We start from the raw sequence: 18718 nt of genomic DNA on the forward strand, positions 1-18718 counted from the left end.
TGGCCTCAGCCCCTGCCCGGGGCTCCTCCCAGACCCTGGGAAGTCGGGTCGGGGGTGGGGGTAAAGGGGCCCCAATAGCCATTCCCAAGCACCCTCAGGTCAACGGCCAACTTGAGTCAAGAGGCGCTGCTGGTTTGTCCCATTTCCCCATGAAATGCATCTGAAACAGAGCAAAGAAGTACAGCCTTCACCCGAGAGCTACAATGGGGCCAGGGCTGGGGGTGACTCCACATCTCCATGATTTTGGAAGCCCCTGAGAGCAAACCATGCTGGGACCAAATGCTTCCACTAAGGGAACCATTTCCTTAAACCATCCGGCCCTGGGAAGACAAGACAGTGGACTCCTCGGGGGCGGGGTGATGGAGAGACACCTGTCTGAAGATCTCGAGGGTACACATCCCCCTGCCGGCATCTGAACTCCTACAGCTGGTTCCCACCAAGATCTCAGGGTCTTTCTTTGGTGGGGGAACTGTGGATTCAAAGTTCCCACATCCCCTAAGGGGGTGACACCAGGAAAAAAAGAGCTGAGGGGAAAGAGCTGGAACTTTCAACAGATGACTTCCCTCGCCAATGAAATGGCAAGACCTTTCAGGTCACATTCTTCTTCTCACCAATCAGAGAGCAGATCTTTCAGGCATTGTATGTTCTCACCAATCACAAAGCAGGGCCCTTCAGGCAATGCTCTGCCTCACCAATCAGGAGGCAGAATCCTTGAAGCACTGTCTTTCCTCACCAATCAGTAGGCACTGAGAGTCCCACCCTTTCCTGCCACATTTCCCCAGAAGGATAAGCAAGTGTGCTTCTGAGCAGATTCCATCCTTACATTTTCTCCTCTTCCATGGGTTCTTCTCCCAGTGTTACCACCAAAGTAGTTGCTGTCCAGGGCTGGGAGAAAGGACCCAGCCACCGAGGCTGGCCAAAGCATTTGGAATAAGACAGGACCACACCCTCATCTGCCTGCATCTGTCCCTCCTGGAAACCAGCAAAGGAAGCCGGCAGCTCCACACCATTTAACTAGAGTGGCAGAGCCCTGTAGGATGATCTGCAGGTTCCCAGGACCCTGTGGCCTCCTGACAGCTGGCTCCCAGCAGTGAAGGGCCACACGCGGCCCTCATCCCTCCCCACGGCAAGAGAGGAAAGGGAGAGCAGGCAGATGGCAAGATGACCAAGGCCCTGCTCCTTCCTGACTCTCCAGGGGACGTGCCTTTCCTGCTCTGACAGAAGAAACTGGGATGGCAGGAAGTGACCACTGCCTTTCCAGACACAGCCCAGACCTTCTCATCCGCGGGCACAGGGCTGCCCACCCGACTGGCCCCTGTTGATTAAATTTTCTTGGCCAAATCCCCACGAAATCTTTGTGCAACCAGTTGTTTACAAGACCCTGACTTCAGTTTCTTCAGTAGAAGAGAGACAACAAACACTTGGGCACAAGGCGTTGGCTACCTTCCAACTACATTCTCTGAAAACCCAAAGCCCTCCTTCCACGGTGCCCCTGCCTTCCTGCCACCGCAGACGTTTCTTGGATTCCCTTTGCCCAGGTCACTTTCTCAGTCCCTGCTCAAAGCTTCCTGGGGGATTCTCACCTGATCAGTTGTTCTTTAGTGTGGAAACAGCCCAGCTACCTTTACGCTTAAATTTCTCTCGGCAACCACCAGAGGCAGCCTTAAGCCCACGGATCTGGAAGGAGAGCTTGCTTGTGTGTTGGAAGCCATCCTATTCATCTCTGCTCATTTGGAATCCAAGGGATTTCTCTAGGAGGAGACAGACTGGGAAGCTGTTTTTTGGAGAAGAGCGTCCTGCACAAGCAGGGCCGGCTCACGGGCCCCACACTCAGAAGGGCACGCGCTTGGTTGAAACTCCGCTTGCCATTTTGAAATTCTTAGCAATTCCTGAACAAGAAGCCCCGTATTTTCATTTTGCACCGGGGCCCACGAATTATGTAATCGGTCCTGCACACAAGTGCCCAACATCTGGTGGATTTCCTGTTAAGAGGACGATACTTTGGCTTCATCCAAGGCTAAGCAGTGGCCATAGGAGAGTTTCCCTGCTGCAGCTCATCATCTGGGCATCAGTCTCCCATGGCTTGTGTCTCTCCGGTGTCAGGGTCTTTACAGACCCATGTGAGGACCCCAGCCATGCTGGCTTGTGGCCCAAGAGCCCTAGAAGATAAATATGTTCTCAGAAAGCCATGCTCACAGGAAGCCGTGGCGCTAGGCCTCGCGTTTTGGACCCGGAGAGTCCTGGTTCCTGGAATTCCCAAAAGCAAATGGGGGTGGGGGGAGAGCACTTCTCCCCTCCCCCAATGTCACTAACTTCCCTGGCATTTTTATCAGTTCCTCTGAGTCATCCGACCATCGCTTCATTTTTGTTAGTGGGAGAAAACAAACAGCAGAAAGTTAACACATTACTGCTTGCTTCAGTGAACAAAAAATAGAGTCCCCCATCTCCCTTTAATTTTTTGTCCTGAGAAGTGAAACTATTTGCAGGTGGATTAAATGTTCCTTCTGAGCCCCGCCCCCCCCAGCCCCCCAGTTGCCGACATCACAGTGAAGGTGCGCATCTGTGTGAGCGTTGGGGGCTGGAGGCGGGGGGAGCGGTGCGCACACATCCAAAGAAATGCATCTGCTTGGTTTTGGTGAAAGAGAGTCCTTTGTGCCGACGGTAAGCCCGTTGAACATGACCCCCGCCCTGTGGTATGCGGCACACCTGTGCCGACGGAGGGGGCGGGGCGGGGCCCGGGAGCCCTGCACCCTCGCGGGGACCCCACCTCCTTTCTTCTCCTGGAGCCGTTTCTCCACCGCCCCTTTGTTCCGACTTACACCTCCAGATACCTGGGAGGCGTGCGTGCGTGCGTGAGATGATCTCAGCGTGGGGACTAGAAAAAAGAAACACCGGAGGAGAAGGGTTGGGGGGGGAGGGGCGGCCCAGGCCCGCCCCGCCTACCTTTGCAGGCCTTGCGGTGGGTGATGGGCTTGCCCAGGTCGCGGTAGTAGCCCTCCTTGCAGTAGTGGCAGTGGCGGCCGGCCGTGTTGTGGCGACAGTTGAGGCAGACGCCTCCGCTCTTGCGCCCCGACAGCTTGTAAAGCTCCATGTTGAAGCGGCAGCGCCGGGCGTGAAGGTTGCAGTTACAGGCTACGGGAGACAGGGACGCGGGTCAGGAGCGGAGTCGGGAGGGGCGCCGGAGACCCCGTCCCCCCAGCTGCCCCTCCTCCACTGCCGACCCTGAGACAGCCTTTCTTCCGGGAGCTTTTTCCCTGGCTCCCCTGTTTGCATTCATCAGCGGGTACTGACCACCTGGCAGTACCTGAACCGTCGCCAGCCGGCTGCTTCCCTCTCCAGTGGAGAGGGTTCATTTCCTTCAAAGGATCCCCACTCCCCCCGGCCCACACACCCATCACACGAGTCAGAGCTGGGAGATGCGGCTGGCATCCTCCTTGTGCCCAAATCCTGCTTGCTGTGGGCTGAACTGTGTCTCCCCCCACCCCATTCATGTGCTGAAGCCCGAACCCCACCCAGAACCTTGAACGGGGCTGTATTGGGAGACATCTTGGTAGAGGACCTATCTTGGAAATGGGGTCTTTAAGGAGATGATTACATTAAAATAAGGACATAAGGGCTTCCCTGGTGGCGCAGTGGTTGAGAGTTCGCCTGCCGATGCAAGGGACACGGGTTCGTGCCCCGGTCTGGGAAGATCCCACATGCCGCGGAGCGGCTGGGCCCATGACCCATGGCCGCTGAGCCTGTGCGTCCGGAGCCTGTGCTCCGTAACAGGAGAGGCCTCAACAGTGAGAGACCCGCGTACCGCAAAGAAAAAAACAACAACAAAGGACATAAGGGTGGGCCCCAGTCCCATCTGACTGGCGTCCTCTTTTTATAAAGAGGAAGTCTGGGCATGCAGAGAGCTGGCAGGGGTGCAAGTCAAGGAGAGAGGCCTCAGGAGAAACCAACCCTGCCCACACTTTGCTCTTGACTCCAGCCTCCGAATTATGAGAAATAAACGTGTGTTGGTTAAGCACCCCGGAGGCTGCCAACTTACCACAGCAGCCGGAGCAGACACTTGCACTGCTTCTGAGCAGCGCCTCTACCCACGCACGTTCCCCACTTCCCTGAGCTCCAGCCACTGGGCTGGACTCCCCTTTTCCCACGCCTCCTCCTGCCACTGAGGGCTCGGGGCCCCGCTGCACCGTCTCCCCTCCCACCATCAACTTGCATGACTTCCCACGGCGTGGTGGCCCACGCTCCTGGCTGCTGGGTCCTCTGGACAGGCCCTTAGCTCCTCCCCCCGGCCCTCCTCCTGACTAATCCTGCTTCCCTCCACCTGTTCCCCACATGCTCCTCTGGACTCAGCACCCTTTTCCCTCTACTCTGACGTTGTCCCCAGTCTGCCTCGTCCACCCCGCACGGCAGTGCCCACCTCTGTGCTCCTGTCTCCCAAATCCACATTGCCGGCTTCTGCTTTGGGGACTCTATGTGGACCCTAAGGCGCCTTCCCCAGACCCATTCACTGCTCTCCATCCATCGGGCCTTGGCCCCTCTGTCACCTGAGCTGAGCCCTCCAAGCTCCCGACACTGTACGCAGAGCAGGAGTTCTAAGCACGTATCTGAAGATGTCCAGCACCTGTGTAAAATCTTTCAGTGGTTCCCCACTGAATAAAATCTAAATCATTTAACACGGCCTCCCGGGCTCTGAATAAACGGGTCCCGCTTCTCCCCGCGCCCCTCTGCCGTCGTTCTGATCACTCCCCTTTCTCCTCTTATGCTTCAAGCTGTATCAAACTCTGTCACTTTCTGGAACATGCCACGTGGGAGGACCCCTCACCTGTCCGCTCTGTGGCTTTGCCCTTCCTTGCCTCCTTGGACCCTCTGCTCTCAAGCCCCTTCCTCATCTGCCTGCATCCTTCCCAACCTCCGTGTCTTGGTTTCAATGTCACGTCCAGGCCCATCTTCGCCTCCGGCCAGCCTGGCTTGCACTCAGGGGGGTCTGAGCTCCCTAAGGGATCCAGCACAGCCCCTACACAGCCCTCTTCATATCACCCTGTGACACTGTTCCCTGCTTCCCCTTTAGGCTTCTGACTCCAGGATGCCTCCAGCTTAAATCTGGCCTCATCTCGCTCACTCTACGACACGATTTGCCCTTGCTTTTGTGCTAAACTTGCTTTAAATCGCATTTTATGTAATTGTGAAAGAAACACACGCTTAATACCAGACACTTGAAAAACAAAAGCAGAAAGGTAAAAAAAAAAACAAAAAAAAAAACCACACTCAAATCTCCACCCACTGCTGTTAATACTGGGCCTCTCCTTGCAGGCTTTAATTAACATTTGCTCAGCTGTGGAGCTATTTAATTCTTTCCTACACACGAGGATCATACTTGTACCTCTCGCTTCCAAGCCAATCTTCTCATAATGATGAACATTTTTTTTTATGTCAGATAATGTCCTTCATAGTTTTGAAAGTCCTCCACTGTATGCATACACGAAATGGGCTCCTTGGAATCAGAAGCGGATGCAGTTAAAAGCACGGTCTTCCCAGGTTGGGTAGTTATTTCCAGTTTTTCACTATTACAAACAACACAGTGGTAACCACCTGTGAACATGCACATCTGTACTCTGCTCTGATGACTGTCGTACGGTAAATTTCTCAGGGCAGAATCGCCAGGTTAAATTTTGGTGTTCTCAACTCGGGATCTCAATTGCCCTCAGGAAACGCTGTCCTAGTTTACTCTCCCACCAGCAGGATATGAGAGTTCCTATTTCTCCACACCCTAGAAGAGAATAACAGTATGCATTTGGTATCAGCATTCTTTTTTTTTTTTTTTTAGCCTTTGCCCATTCATCTGGAAAACACACACACACAATTTTAATTTGCATGGCATGTCTTCGATTACCAGCGAGACTGGACATTTCTCCGTGTTTGTTTTTCTATTTAGATTTCTTTTTGTGTGTGTATGCATTGCCTGTTCATGCCATTTGCCCAAATTGCAAAAAAGGTGGGTTCTTTTCTTACGATGTCTAGTGCTCTTATTATAGACGATGGATTAAAAACCATTTGTCTTTTTTATATCCGAGCTGCAAATATTTCTACCCGTTTCTTATTCACATATTACTTTTGTGATTTAAAAAAATCTTGCCTCTGTAATTTTTCTCTCTGTTATGACAAGCTTCTTTAAATATTCTTGCTAGAATCACCCTCCAAATCACACACAGTTTACAAGCAGAGATGGATGAGGGCTCCGGAGGAGATGCTGTGTGTGACACAAGAGAAAAGACCTCAGCTTATGCCTGAAGTCTGGAAGAAGCATCCAGGAGCCAAATTAAGCCAGAGAATGACCCCCAAGAGCCTTTCAAGTGTCCCCTCATCACCTCCAGCCCTGGGGGCTGAGTTCAGTCAGGTGCAAAGAAAGTTCAGCTACGCCCTGCCCACCAGCACGGGGAAAGATGCAAGTTCACTGTCACTGTGGAATCACTCGGCCAAGACTAGGGTGAGAGGGGGCTGCTCAGAGGGACCACCGAGCCAGTAAAGAGGGGTCCAGGACAAGAACCCAGGTCTCCTGGCTCCTGGCCCACTGCCGCAGAGGAAAGGACCCACATCACTGGAAAGAACAGCTGGCCCTAGACTACAGCTTAGCATCTGGATCTTTCCAGATCCCGAGGACAGAAGTCGCAGGGATCTGGAAGAATCACCGGGGCGTCACTTCCTCAGGCCTTTCGGGTACGGGAAAGGCCTCAGTAGCTGCATCTTCTGACCCTTCTCGGAGGCAGATGCTAAGCCTGCATCCGCATCTGTAAAGTCAGTCCAGCTGTTCCCCATTCCCTCCTCGGAGCTCAGCACCCCGCCTTCCCCACCCCAGGGGGAACCTCTGGTTGGTATCTCTCTTCCATATGCACCTTACACCGGCAAAAGCTCTTCCCAAACAACTGGTCACACAAAAGAAAGCTCAGAGGCCGAACATCAAAAGACAGGGCTCCCCCCGCCCCCGCCCTGTCCCCCTCTTCTTGGAGCTGTCAGGGGACATCAGTGGCAATTGCCCACGCTCAGCCTCCTGCAAAGTATTTTACGGCTTGTTTTCTTTTCTCTTTGTTTTATTTTCTCTGCACAAATGGAAAAATGCGTCAGGCAAAGCAGCTCACATCTGGATCTCCTGGCTCCACACAGGGTGTCGCCCAGCTCCCAGCCTGTCCCCTGCCCCTTCCTTGGAAAGACACCTTAATCCCTCACGCCTTCCTGTTTATCTCCTGCCTCTCTTGGAGGCAAAAATATTGGGTATTAGTTTCATTATCAGATTTCAAGGCGGGAAGGAAAGGGCAGCTTTGTGAGAACGAAGAGGTCAGCCCGGGAGAGAAGGGAGGGCAGAGAGCAGCACAGCTTATAAGGAGCCCCTCGAGGTGCTGCGTCCTGTCCAGGGGTCTCCCAGCCACCCAGAGGGAGCTGATCTGGCCTGGCCCCCAAGCTCTGTGCCCTCCCCTTCAGCTGTCACGTGGGGATCACCAAGGACACATCACATCACTGAAATGGCTGCATTTCAGACCCAGGGGCAAAACGTGGGTCAGGAGAGAGGGAAGCGAGCGCCCCATCCCCCCAACCAGAAACCTGGCAGGGAAAGGGGCCCAGGAGACTTTCCTCTCCCCTCAAAAGGTCCTCTAAGTCTTCTTTTAACATATGCCTGTCACCACCATTCCTTAAGAGTCTACGAACTTCTCCCACCTACCTGGACTGTCCAACCCCCTCACTACCCCCAGGGAGTTCAAGCAACACACATGCAGGTGCTCCGGCTTCGTGCCAGGTCCTGTGCCACAGGCCGTGACGGAGACGGGGGCTCCCAGTCTCACAGAGGGGAGGGAGGGGCACTCTCAGAAGCAGCTCTTAGATAAAATGGGACAGATGCTCCCCTCAGCCGTGTTGGTTCCTGGAGGACAGGGACAGTGTTTGCCCTTATATCCTCCAGGCCAGAGCAGACCTCGATATATTTTCATTATACAAATGAGAGAGAGAGAGTGCAAAAATAAGAAAGCAGGAGAGAAGATGGATGGATGGATGGATGGATGGATGGATGGATGGACGGGTGGATGGGGGAGTGGGTGGCTGAGTAGATGGATAAATGGATGATGGGTGGGTGGGAGGATAGACGGATGATGGGTAGATGAATGGGTGAGTGCATGGGTGGATGGGTGGACGGATGAACGGGTGGGCGGGTGGACAGATTAGGTAGGTAGATAGGTAGAAACGTAGGACAGATGGAGGGTTGTGTGGTCTGCCAGGATGACACCCTCCACCAAGGCACAGTCTCGTGGCATCTTAATTTTTTTTTTTTTTTTGCTTTGAACTACTTTAAACTTGTCCTGCTGCGTTAACTCATTGATTTAGCTCCTGTCTGCTCAAGCGGACTGCAGGAGAAGAAGCCACATTAGGATGCCCTGCACTCCTCCTGGGACCCCGTACACAATGGGGACTGAATCCGCATCCACTGGTTTGATGAGCTTACCAGACACGGATGCCGGCCCTCTCCTGAAAGGCCTGATGAGCTACCCCCAAATCCCGCCAGGGCTCTCCCAGGCCCAGAAAGAATCGGCAGACATTGCTAGGCCGGATCCTGGCCCCGTCTCTCAGCCACTCGGGTCCTGGCTCCCCTAAACTTCACGTGGCTCAGGGGCTCTTCTGGAACAGGACGGGCCTTGGGCAATGGGCCCCCTCAGAGCTCTGGGCCTGGTGCAGGGTCCTGCCCACCCTCCCCGCACACAGGATCGACCCTAACGTTCTCCCCTGCCTTCTAGGCCAATTCTTTCAAGAAGGTCGCCCAGGTTAGTTCTGCCGCCCAGCAGGGAACTTTGGACTTCTATATCTGCAGCCGAACCGCCCCACATAACTGGCCCACGTTTGCTCCATCTGCAAGCGCAGCTCTCAGACCTACCGTGATCAGCGACGCATTGCCACAAGTCCAGGCCACCGGGGCGGGTGGGGACACGAGGGGAGCTTACAGGGTGGGGGACAGGGGCCGCTTCTCTCACCAATTCCTTTGCTAATTTGGTCTGTGGCTGCCGGATGAGGACCACAAGACCTCCTCAACCACACACAGAATGTTCAGAACATTCTGGGTGAGGGATCAGAGCAGCGGCTCTCAACCACGGGCAGTTCCGTCCCCCAGCAGACATTTGACAATGTCTCTACAGACATCTTTGGTTGCCACAACTGCCAAAGGAGGTGCTACCGGCATCTCGGCGACAGAGACCAGGGGTGCTGCCGAACACCCTACCAGGCACAGAACAGCCCACACGAGTTACCCCGCCCCAAATGTTAATAGTGCCAAGTTGGAGAAAGCCTGGGTTAGAGAGATCATGAATCCCCCCCGCAGGGTAGGCAAAGCTTTACACCCTTTGCTGCTGCCTCTAAGGGCAAACTCAGCAGCTTCAAATGCTGCCCAGGGAGTGACAGACCATTTGTTTCTTCAACAAACACCAGTTGAAGCCTTTAAAAGGGCCAGATTCTGGGAATTCCCTGGCGGCCCAGTGGTTAAGACTCTGCACTTTCATTGCCGAGGACGCGGGTTCAATCCCTGGTCGGGGAACTAAGATTCCCCCAAGCTGTGCGCGGCGGCCAAAAAAATAAAAATAAATGAAAGGACCAGATTCTGGTGTGTGCGTGCAGGGGATATGGCGGCAGACAAGACAGACACTTGCCCTCAGGGTGCTTCTGCCTCAGAAGGGAGATGGACAGCCGTCTGGTAACCACACAGTAGACCTGGAATTTCCAACTGTGCCCAGAGCTGTAGGGACTGACGGTCGGGAGGCGGTTCTGCTGGGACCAGGTGGACAAGGCAGGGCCTGAGAAGAGAACCAGAGCACAGACAAATATTCTTGCTGGCCTTGCTCCAACTGCAACATGCAGATGGGACCCCTAGGAAACCTGTTCCAATGCAGATTCTGATTCAGAAGGGCTAGAGCGGGGGCCTGGGAGTCTGCGCTGCCACTGGTGGTCCACAGGTCAGCAGCTAAGGTTGGTGGAATTGGCACTAAATTGAAAAGAAATCAGTTGGAATGGAAGGCACTTTGGAGAGAGAGCCCATGGGGAGGTACAGGGGAGAGTTTACGGTGGGGCGTACGTGATGGAGCAGTGGAGAGAGGTCTGGTTTCAAAAGAGACTTCTGAAACGATTGGTTCAGAATAACAAAAATATTTGAGTTATTTTTAAGAGTTTGGGGCAGTTTGTATTTCCTTTTATTTATTATTTTGCTACTCTACTTGGAATATACTGTTTATTTAGAAGTTGTTTGACCCTTGTTTATAAATGTTAAGTATTCTGCCCCAGTGGTGGCTTCTCTGAGCCCAGTTTCAGCGTCTAGTGAGATGACCAAGCTGAGATGTCACCGCTCCCCACACACCTGGCTCCCGCCAGCACCTGCGGACACTGAACTGGGCTCTCAGAGGGCTTCTTTTGGGACAGGGGCTGAGGCAGGACCCACCCAAGCATTTCTGGGGCCCTACCCTTTCGTGTCTTACAGGTGAGCTGGGCATAAGAGAAATGATCGCTCATGTGGATAGATCTGCAAAACAATCAAATCCCCGACTGTAGGTTTCATTTTACTAATGACAAATCTGGTAGCTCATGGGTTTATTTATTCACTCAGCTGATATTTACTGAGCGCCTACTACGTTCCAAGCACCAGGCAAGGCGTTGGAATAGAACAGTGGGCAGGACAGAGGTGGTCCCCACCCTCGCAGAGATACCTGGTACGAAAAAGTCTGGTTAATGCTGTCGTCACTGTCACTTCACTCCAAGGACTACCCCTTTCCCCTGAAAATAGGGCTTAAAGGTTGTCACCAGAGACACCAGCTGCCCATATAACACAGCGGTGACCAGCTGGGGTGAGCCAGAGAGACTGGGCGGCCGCTAAGAGACTAGAAGCATCTCACAGGAGCCATTAGGTTCCAGCCAAGGCTCAAGGGCTTGCAATCACTTGTGGAGTGCCTTGTGTCAACTTCAATCTGAAACAGTGTTGGAATGCACCACCTAGACATGGCCAGGAGAACTGGACAACTCGCTTGTCTAGAAGAAAAGTCAACATGTCCATGCTGGGTGTGACGGTGCCCAGGTGAGGTGAGGGTGTGCCATGGGACTCCAGGGAATTCCCCGAGAGAACACCAGAGGGACGACGTGACACCTCCAGGCATAAGACGGGGCCACCAATGATACCCCCCGACGTTGCACGCTTCGCACGATTGCTTGTTCATTTCTTCATTCAACGAATATTAACAGAGCTCCTTCGATGTGACAGCCTGAGCCGGGAAGCACAGCCGGTATAGGGCTGATGTCACTGCACTTCACTCTTTCAAGACTATGCCCGCCTCCTCCTTCTCTCCACTTCTGGTTTTCAATCCAAGCCACCAATCCCCTCCCAAGACCCCAACATGGGATGGTTCTCAAACATGGGTGCGGAGAATCACCGGATCGCCTGCCAAAAGAGAGACAGCTGAGCCCCAGGCCCACGGGTTTCTGATTCAGTAGGCTGTAGGTGGGGCTTGAACACCTGAACTGCTAACAAGTTCCCAGATGTCGCTGACGCTGCCTGTCCCAGGGCCACACTTTGAGGACCACTGGTCCAGAACGTGCAGAGGAGAAAAAAAGATGTGTGAAGGCAAGGACCTAGAGTCTCACACGTGAGTGTAGTTATGATTAAACTCAAATGGCACACAACTGATACAACACTACAAGGCTGCAAGGACGAGAAGCAAGAGAACTGGACCTGATGTGGGAGAGCTGGGACCTAAGCGCTAGTCCTGGCTCTGCGGCTCACCCAGGTGTGTGCCTCTGGAAAGCCCACTTGGCCTCTCTGAGCCTCCGTGTTCTCATTGGAAAATGAGGACATTGGGTCTGATGATCTCTGAGTTCTTTCCTGGCCCTAAAAGTCTATGGCTGCGTGACACCAAAACTCCTGGAGATAAGGGGCAGATTCTAGCCAGCAGGGAAGCTTTCAGGAGTTCAGGAGGAGTGTGCTCCAGCTGCAAACTAGCCACAGGTGTGGGACTGAGTGGGGCGGGTGGCAGGGTGGCAGGAAGGGCAGTAAGACCATTCTCAGCTGGCGGGCAGGTCAGAGATGGGGCATGATGGGACCACAGCCCTGAGGGGTCATCCTGCAGATTTCCACAAGTTCAAGGTAGAGAGGATGGGGGCCTTCAGCAGGGGAGCGGCCTCAGAAGGGGACTAGCGGATAGGAGTGCTGACCACCTGGCCCAGAAGGACTGAACCTCCAGGGTACTGGGCAGAGGAAACCATTCTGAGGGAGAAGGTGGTCCACTTCGGGGCATGTGGGTTGGGTGGTGGGTTGATGGGGGGACCTTGGTGAAAAGACTTCCAGGAGGGTAGTTAGCAAGAGGGAACTTCCCTGGAGGGTGGCCAAGAGCCCCCCCGAAGCCAAGTTCTCACAGGGAGGGGCCCACCGACCTCTCTGGAAGTCTGTTTGGTGGTACCTCCTCTTGGGAGACAGAAGTCCTGCAAAGCCACAACACTTTTTTGTGTTTTTTTTGCGATACGCGGGCCTCTCACCGCTGTGGCCTCTCCCGTTGCGGAGCACAGGCTCCGGACGCACGGGCTCCGCGGCCATGGCTCACGGGCCCAGCCGCTCCGCGGCATGTGGGATCTTCCCGGACCGGAGCACGAACCCGTGTCCCCTGCATCGGCAGGCGTCCTCCCAACCACCGCGCCACCAGGGAAGCCCAACACTTTTTTTTTTAAGCTCCAACTTGAAAACAAACTGACTCCAGACCTGTGCTTTATCTCTGATATCAGAAACAGAATGGACAAGAGGTGGATCAAGGTGGTAGGAAAAATGAAAAGGAAAGAAAAACTGGGAAATGCTTTCAAAACCCAGACCCCGGTGTCCGTCCAGGAGGCTGGAGTTCCTAGCAGCCAAGGAAGGCTTTAGATGGTTCCTGATAAAGTCCCGGGAGAGAAGTGGCCTGTGTTTGTCAAGGGCTTAGAGAGCTTTAGCCGAGCCTGCACACAAAGGGACACTCTGTCAACAGTCCTTCAGGCCACTAATAGGGCTGAACAAACACCAGGGTAACAAGCTCTTCACACCTGTGGGGCTTGGGAAAGTCCCGGCCCCTTTGTCAAGACAGCAGACAAAAGAGCTGCTGGGAGCTGTCGTCCCCACCCAGCCAGACCCTCCTGGGCTTCTGGAGCAGGGCCTGGGGCGGGAGCCGGGGGCGGCGGGGGAGGGGGGAAGGGGGGAGGGGGGAGTGGACCACATCTGAGGTCTGCGAGCAGAAATGTGAACTCCAGTTCACAGCGAGACGGCAGATGAACAGGATCCCCGCGCACAGGCTGATGGTGAGCGGACGGGAGGGGGCGTTTCGTGGGCTGGGCTGGGGCCCCGGCGGGATGCAGGGTCACAGGGTGAGAGGCCTGGTGGCTTTCTCCCCCGAGGTCTGTGCAGGCGACCGGCCCCTCCCGAGGGGACCGCACAGGGCCATCCCCCGAATCAGCTTGACCTCTCCGTCATTTTTTCCACTGACTTTTTTTCTCTGTAAACATCGTAGCTTTTTCTTTCCCCTGCCCTTTTTTGGCCGCCGCACCTCCCCCGAAGGCTTTGAAACGATCCCTCCCAACGTCTCCCAGGCTTTTTGCTGCCGAGGGATAACTCAGGGCTCCGGCCGCACAAACATCCTTCTCTCGGTGGAGGAAATGCCGGGGACGCTTTGGTGAGCCGGGAGGAGCCGTCTCAGTTCTTTGTCTGCCGCCCAGTTCCTCACATCCTCCCTTCCCAAGGCCCCGCCCCGGGCCGCTCCCTCAGGGACCTGAGCCCCAGGCCCACTGTGTGGCCTTCCCAACCCCAGTCACCCCACCCCCAACCCCAGATCCCTCTTCCAACCCTCCTCTCACCTTGTCACTACCCTGTTCTGGAACCTTCCGTGGCCGCCCACTGACTACAAGATGCCAGCTCCCTTGCCCTCAGGGGTACTGGTTTCCAAAGAAAGGTCCAGAGACTAAGAGCCTTGCTTCTCCCTTCTAACAGGGCCGGCCCTGCATGAACACCTCACCACCACACCCCCGGCCATGCCCAAGATCCAGCAGCCCAGTAGGGAAAGGAGATGTCATCCTCCGAAGGGCTGCTGGGGGCTTCCAAGTTTTACTCGCTTACCCTCTTGTCGCAGAAGAAATGAGAAAAACGAGGCCCCAACAGGCAGAGAGACCTTGCCAAGGACCTGGAACTCGTTAGGGAGCGCTTTCCAGACCTCCAGTGCTGTGAGGTGGCATGGCCGTGGGCAGGAAGAAGCCCGATAAACCCGTGGTTGCTGGAATTCATTCCCCAAGGCCGAGACTTTTCAAAGGCGGAGAGAGTGAGCAAAACTCCCCCCGCTTGCTGCGGGGGGCTCTCTTTCCTCGTGGCCTCCCCACCCTGCCCAGATGCCTGTCTAGCAGCACGGGGGCTGCCTTCCAACCCATGTTCCCCAGAGGTGGTGTACACTGTCCTTTACTAAACAGACATAGGAGGGGTGATTTGCCGGCCGCGCCAGCCAAGCCTGGCCCCTACTGCCCGGGGTCATTTCCCATCTGTAATGGGTCCCATCACCGAGTCTGGCACATGCCAGGCTGCAGACTCCAGCGGCTGGCAGCAAGGCGGTTTAATGACTTGCAGCCGATTCTGTTCCCCTGACACCAGGCAGGAAAACACGCGATTCCCGGTATACCTTTCCCACTTCCTTCCCCACCGTGCCACGGCCGTGCACTTCTCTGCCGGACCAGTTACTGAATTCAGCTCTGCAGTGAACTTTGACCTGGGCTAGAAGCGCCGGAGGCCAGCCTCGTCTGCAGCCTACACTGCTCCCGGGGACGCGACACTGCACGTGTGAGCCCAAGAGATGGAGGTTCCAGTTCATGGATGGACGGGGACAGGCTGAAGCCGGGGTCCCCGTGGGCCCCTTCTGGTCAACACAAACGTGACTTCTCGTTTCCTAATGCACTCTCCAATGAGGGTTGCCAGATTTAGCAAATAAAAACACAGGACGCCCAGTTCCATTGGAATTTCAACAAGCCCTTTTGAGTGAAAGTCTGTGCCAAGTATTGCAGGGTGTTCCTATCCCTGTCACCTTCTGGAGCCCCGTCAGACTTGTGCTTTGCCCAAGATGTGTGATTCGGCACAAGAGCTTTTTATCAAAGGTAGCTCTGATCTTCTCGGCACCTGAAAATCCAGGAAGAGGTTAAGAGGGTCCCTCAATTCATCAGGACCAGGAGGGAGGGGGGCTGTTCGGGCTTTTCTGAACTCCAAGGGTTGTCCGATTCTCCAGTTCCTGTGTGGTCTGTGCCAGCCTGTCCTGCCCTAACCACTTCTCTTTCTCCATCAGCTCCGTGAGAACAGAAATCCCCTGCCTGAGACCATGTGGAGATGTGAGAGAAGGGAAAGACCCTGCCCACCTGAACCCCTACCAGGCTTCTTGGCCTCCTTAATCAATAGAATTTGATAAGAAGCCAGACAAGAAATTCAGGCAAGGCATAGCACAGGGAGATCAGCTCGGTGCTTTGTGACCACCTAGAGGGGTGGGATAGGGAGGGTGGGAGGGAGACGCAAGAGGGAGGAGATATGGGGGTATATGTATATGTATAGCTGATTCACTTTGTTATACAGCAGAAACTAACACACCATTGTAGAGCAATTATACTCCAATAAAGATGTTTAAAAAAAGAAATTCAGGCAAGGCTTTATTGGGACACATGCTGCAGCACAAGGGATCGAAAACTAGTAACAAGTGCCCTTGTTCGCTCCCCGAGGGGGAGGGCTGGCCGGTTCCTCATACGGGGTGAGGGTGGGGATGGGTCCAGGGGTCGGGCCAGAGGGGTGGCTTAGGTAGTCTGCCCATCCCTTTGGGGTGCTGTGTGGAGGGGGCTTGCGCAGTGCCCTGCTTTTGCTCCCCACTCTTCAGAAGCGGCAGTTGGGTTCTTTCGGTCTTTTTGTATCTTACTGTCCATAATTTGCCCCAGCTGTGCATTCGTGCAGTTATTTTTAGTTCCTTAGAGTTTCTTTGTATTTTGTTGCTTGAGGAGTCCAGATGCAAGCACTGCAGCAAAGGGTCCCAGGTCCCAGGTCCCCACCTGTCTCATGATGACCCAGAAAGTGTTCTTGGTGGACACCACCACCAATGCTGAGCAGACAGGCCACCGCTCTGTCCCCACCGGGCTCTCCAGGGGCCCGGTGGTCCCCAGCATGCCCCGATACCATATGCAAAGATCCCACGTGGAATCTCGCCACCGTCCAGGGAAAAACAGGAGGAGAAGGCAGTTATGATCAGAATGGCCCAAACTCTTTACCCAAAAAAGTCCGTTTTCATCAGGACATGCTTTGTGGTAGAACCGATTAAGCTCTGGACCCCCATTCTGAATCCAGTTATTTTAATCAAACCAGTGGGTATCATTGGTTTAGATACCAGTCAAGAGTTGACGAGATCACAATTAAAGACTTTAAATAAACACCAGGTCACTGGAGAAGGTAGGTGGCCTACCACAGGACAGAGAGAGTGACAGGGAACAGCTGATTCCAGCTGACCTAGAATGGGCCGCCCCCAGGAGGGAGTGATCTTGCCGTTTCAAGGCAAGTAGAGGCATTCAAGCAGAGGGACACAGTACAGGAGACTCTGGCTCTGAGAAGGGGGGCGAACCAGGTAAAGTCCCTTCCGACTCAGCAACCCTAAACGGAGACGCAGTTCCACCTCTGGGCTTGGGAGATGCTTCCAGGTTTGAGGCTCCAGCTGGACTTGTTAACATTCTTATGTGTGAGTTAGTGGAAGGGGTGTCCTGAGAAATCCTCCAGTCTGTAACTGATCCTGAGTCAGAAGGAGACAGCAGAAGAACTTCCAGCAAACGTGGGGGATTTATTTGCAGAAAACAAATCCCAATGGTCCTTCTGGAATGAGGGCCCATGTTATCAGCTCTAGCTAGGGAGAACAGCCTGGGGATGACGGCCACCTCTTCCTCATGGACGGATGACGGCTCCACAGCTGAGCACCCTTCTGAGAGGCTCTCGGATCAGCACAGCGACAGCAGGACAGCAACGGCTCATCTAAAAACCAGCCACTCTTGCGGGGTTGCAAAGGCTTTAGGGCAGACCGATCTTCTGCAGAAAGGCACCAATGCAGCTGTGTGCAGCTGGCATCTCTGTGACGGCTGGTGCCAGGAAGTGCTGGCTGTTGTGCATTTTAAACACCTCCCCTGGATTTAGGAATAGTCCAGCCCAGTGGCTTGCTGGCTCTGTCGTACCGAGGCTCCCAAGCGAGAATGACACAAGAGACTGGCCCTCACAGGAAAAGGGAGGCTGCTGTGGTAAGTGAGCCCCTTCGCTCTCCTCCTCCAAATGGTTTTCAGCGCCCACAGTGTGGCCGAATGCCTAGCTCACTAACAAGCAGAGAGGTTCTGCTGCACGGCTCTGGCTCAGCACCCAGAGGGCATGGCTGCGGAGGGTCCCCCGGATGTGTCGAAAACCCCGTGGGAACTCCAGCCCCGCTAACCCGCAGGGTACAGGAAGCAGGAGGTGGCTGGACTCTCTTTTGCTGTTTGGCTTCAGGACTGAGTCCCACAGTGTTAACACAAAAGGCTGTCCCCTCCTTCAGGCCTCACCCCCAAGTGGGGCAGGAACGAGGGTGCTAGAGCACTGATGTGTCCAGAAGGAGTGAGGGACCCCTGGGAGCTCCAGAGAACAAACGCCAGGCCACGGCCTGAAGGATGAGGCATGCTGGCAGAGGGGCGCAGGGGGCAGGGGGCAGGAGTTGAGGGCAGTACTCAAAAGACGGAACGGCTTCCACCTGGCCATCGAGAAGCACTTTGGCCACTACGACAGTGACACGGGAGTCGCCTGGAGCTGTGTCTATGCACCAAAGTAGCACCAGACACCCATGCTGTCACGACTCTTCCCAACGTCCCCCGAGGCAGGGATCATGAAGTCCCTCCTGGCACCTTACTAAGCTGTGTCTCCCTTACTTCCTCATCCGTGAAGCAGCAACACTGCCCTCAAGGCATGCCATGGAGGTGAGGGATGCGCGTGCAGGGGTGTGGAGGCCTCCAGAAGGGGCCCCAGCCCTAGACAGCCCAAGCTGCCCGACTAGTGACTTAGGAAACCATCTCCCTGAAAAGGGGACCCTCCAACACTGTTGGTGGGAATGCAAATTGGTGCAGTCACGATGGAAAACAATATGGAGGGTCCTCAAAAAACTAAAGATTGAGTTGCCGTGTGATCCAGCAATCCCACTCCTGGGCATATGCCTAGACAAAACTATAATTCAAAAAGATACAGCCCCCTTATGTTCACTGCAGCACTATTTACAATAGCCAAGACATAGAAGCAACCTAAGTGCCCATCAATAGATGAATGGATAAAGAAGATGTGGTACATATATACAATGGAATATTACTCAGCCATAAAAAAGAATGAAACCATTCCATTTGCAGCAACATGGATGGACCTAGAGATTATCATAGTAAACAAAGTAAGCCAGAAAGAGAAAGACAAATACCATATAATATCACTTATATGTGGAATCTAAAATAACGACACAAACGAACTTATTCACAAAACAGAAACAGACTCACAGACATAGAGAACAGACTTGTGGTTGCCAAGGGGGAGGGGAGGTGGGGGAGGGAAGGATGGGGAGTTTGGTGATTAGTAGATGCAAACTATTATATATAGGATGGATAAACAACAAGGTCCTACTGTGTAGCACAGGGAACTATATTC

At 54.2% G+C, this 18718-nt stretch overlaps 1 protein-coding gene across 2 annotated transcripts in view; it reads right to left on the reverse strand.

The window, feature by feature from the left end:
* NTN1 (netrin 1) overlaps positions 1 to 18718 on the reverse strand; it is a 183062-nt gene that overhangs the window by 60648 nt on the left and 103696 nt on the right. For both annotated transcript variants that reach the window (XM_079903748.1, XM_079903747.1), the window contains one exon: positions 2944 to 3132. In XM_079903748.1, coding sequence (XP_079759874.1) covers positions 2944 to 3132 — 189 coding nt within the window. The remainder of the gene's footprint in view (positions 1 to 2943; positions 3133 to 18718) is intronic.

Source organism: Stenella coeruleoalba (assembly GCF_951394435.1).
Source record: "Stenella coeruleoalba genome assembly, chromosome: 19".
In the NCBI taxonomy this organism is placed as follows: domain Eukaryota; kingdom Metazoa; phylum Chordata; class Mammalia; order Artiodactyla; family Delphinidae; genus Stenella; species Stenella coeruleoalba.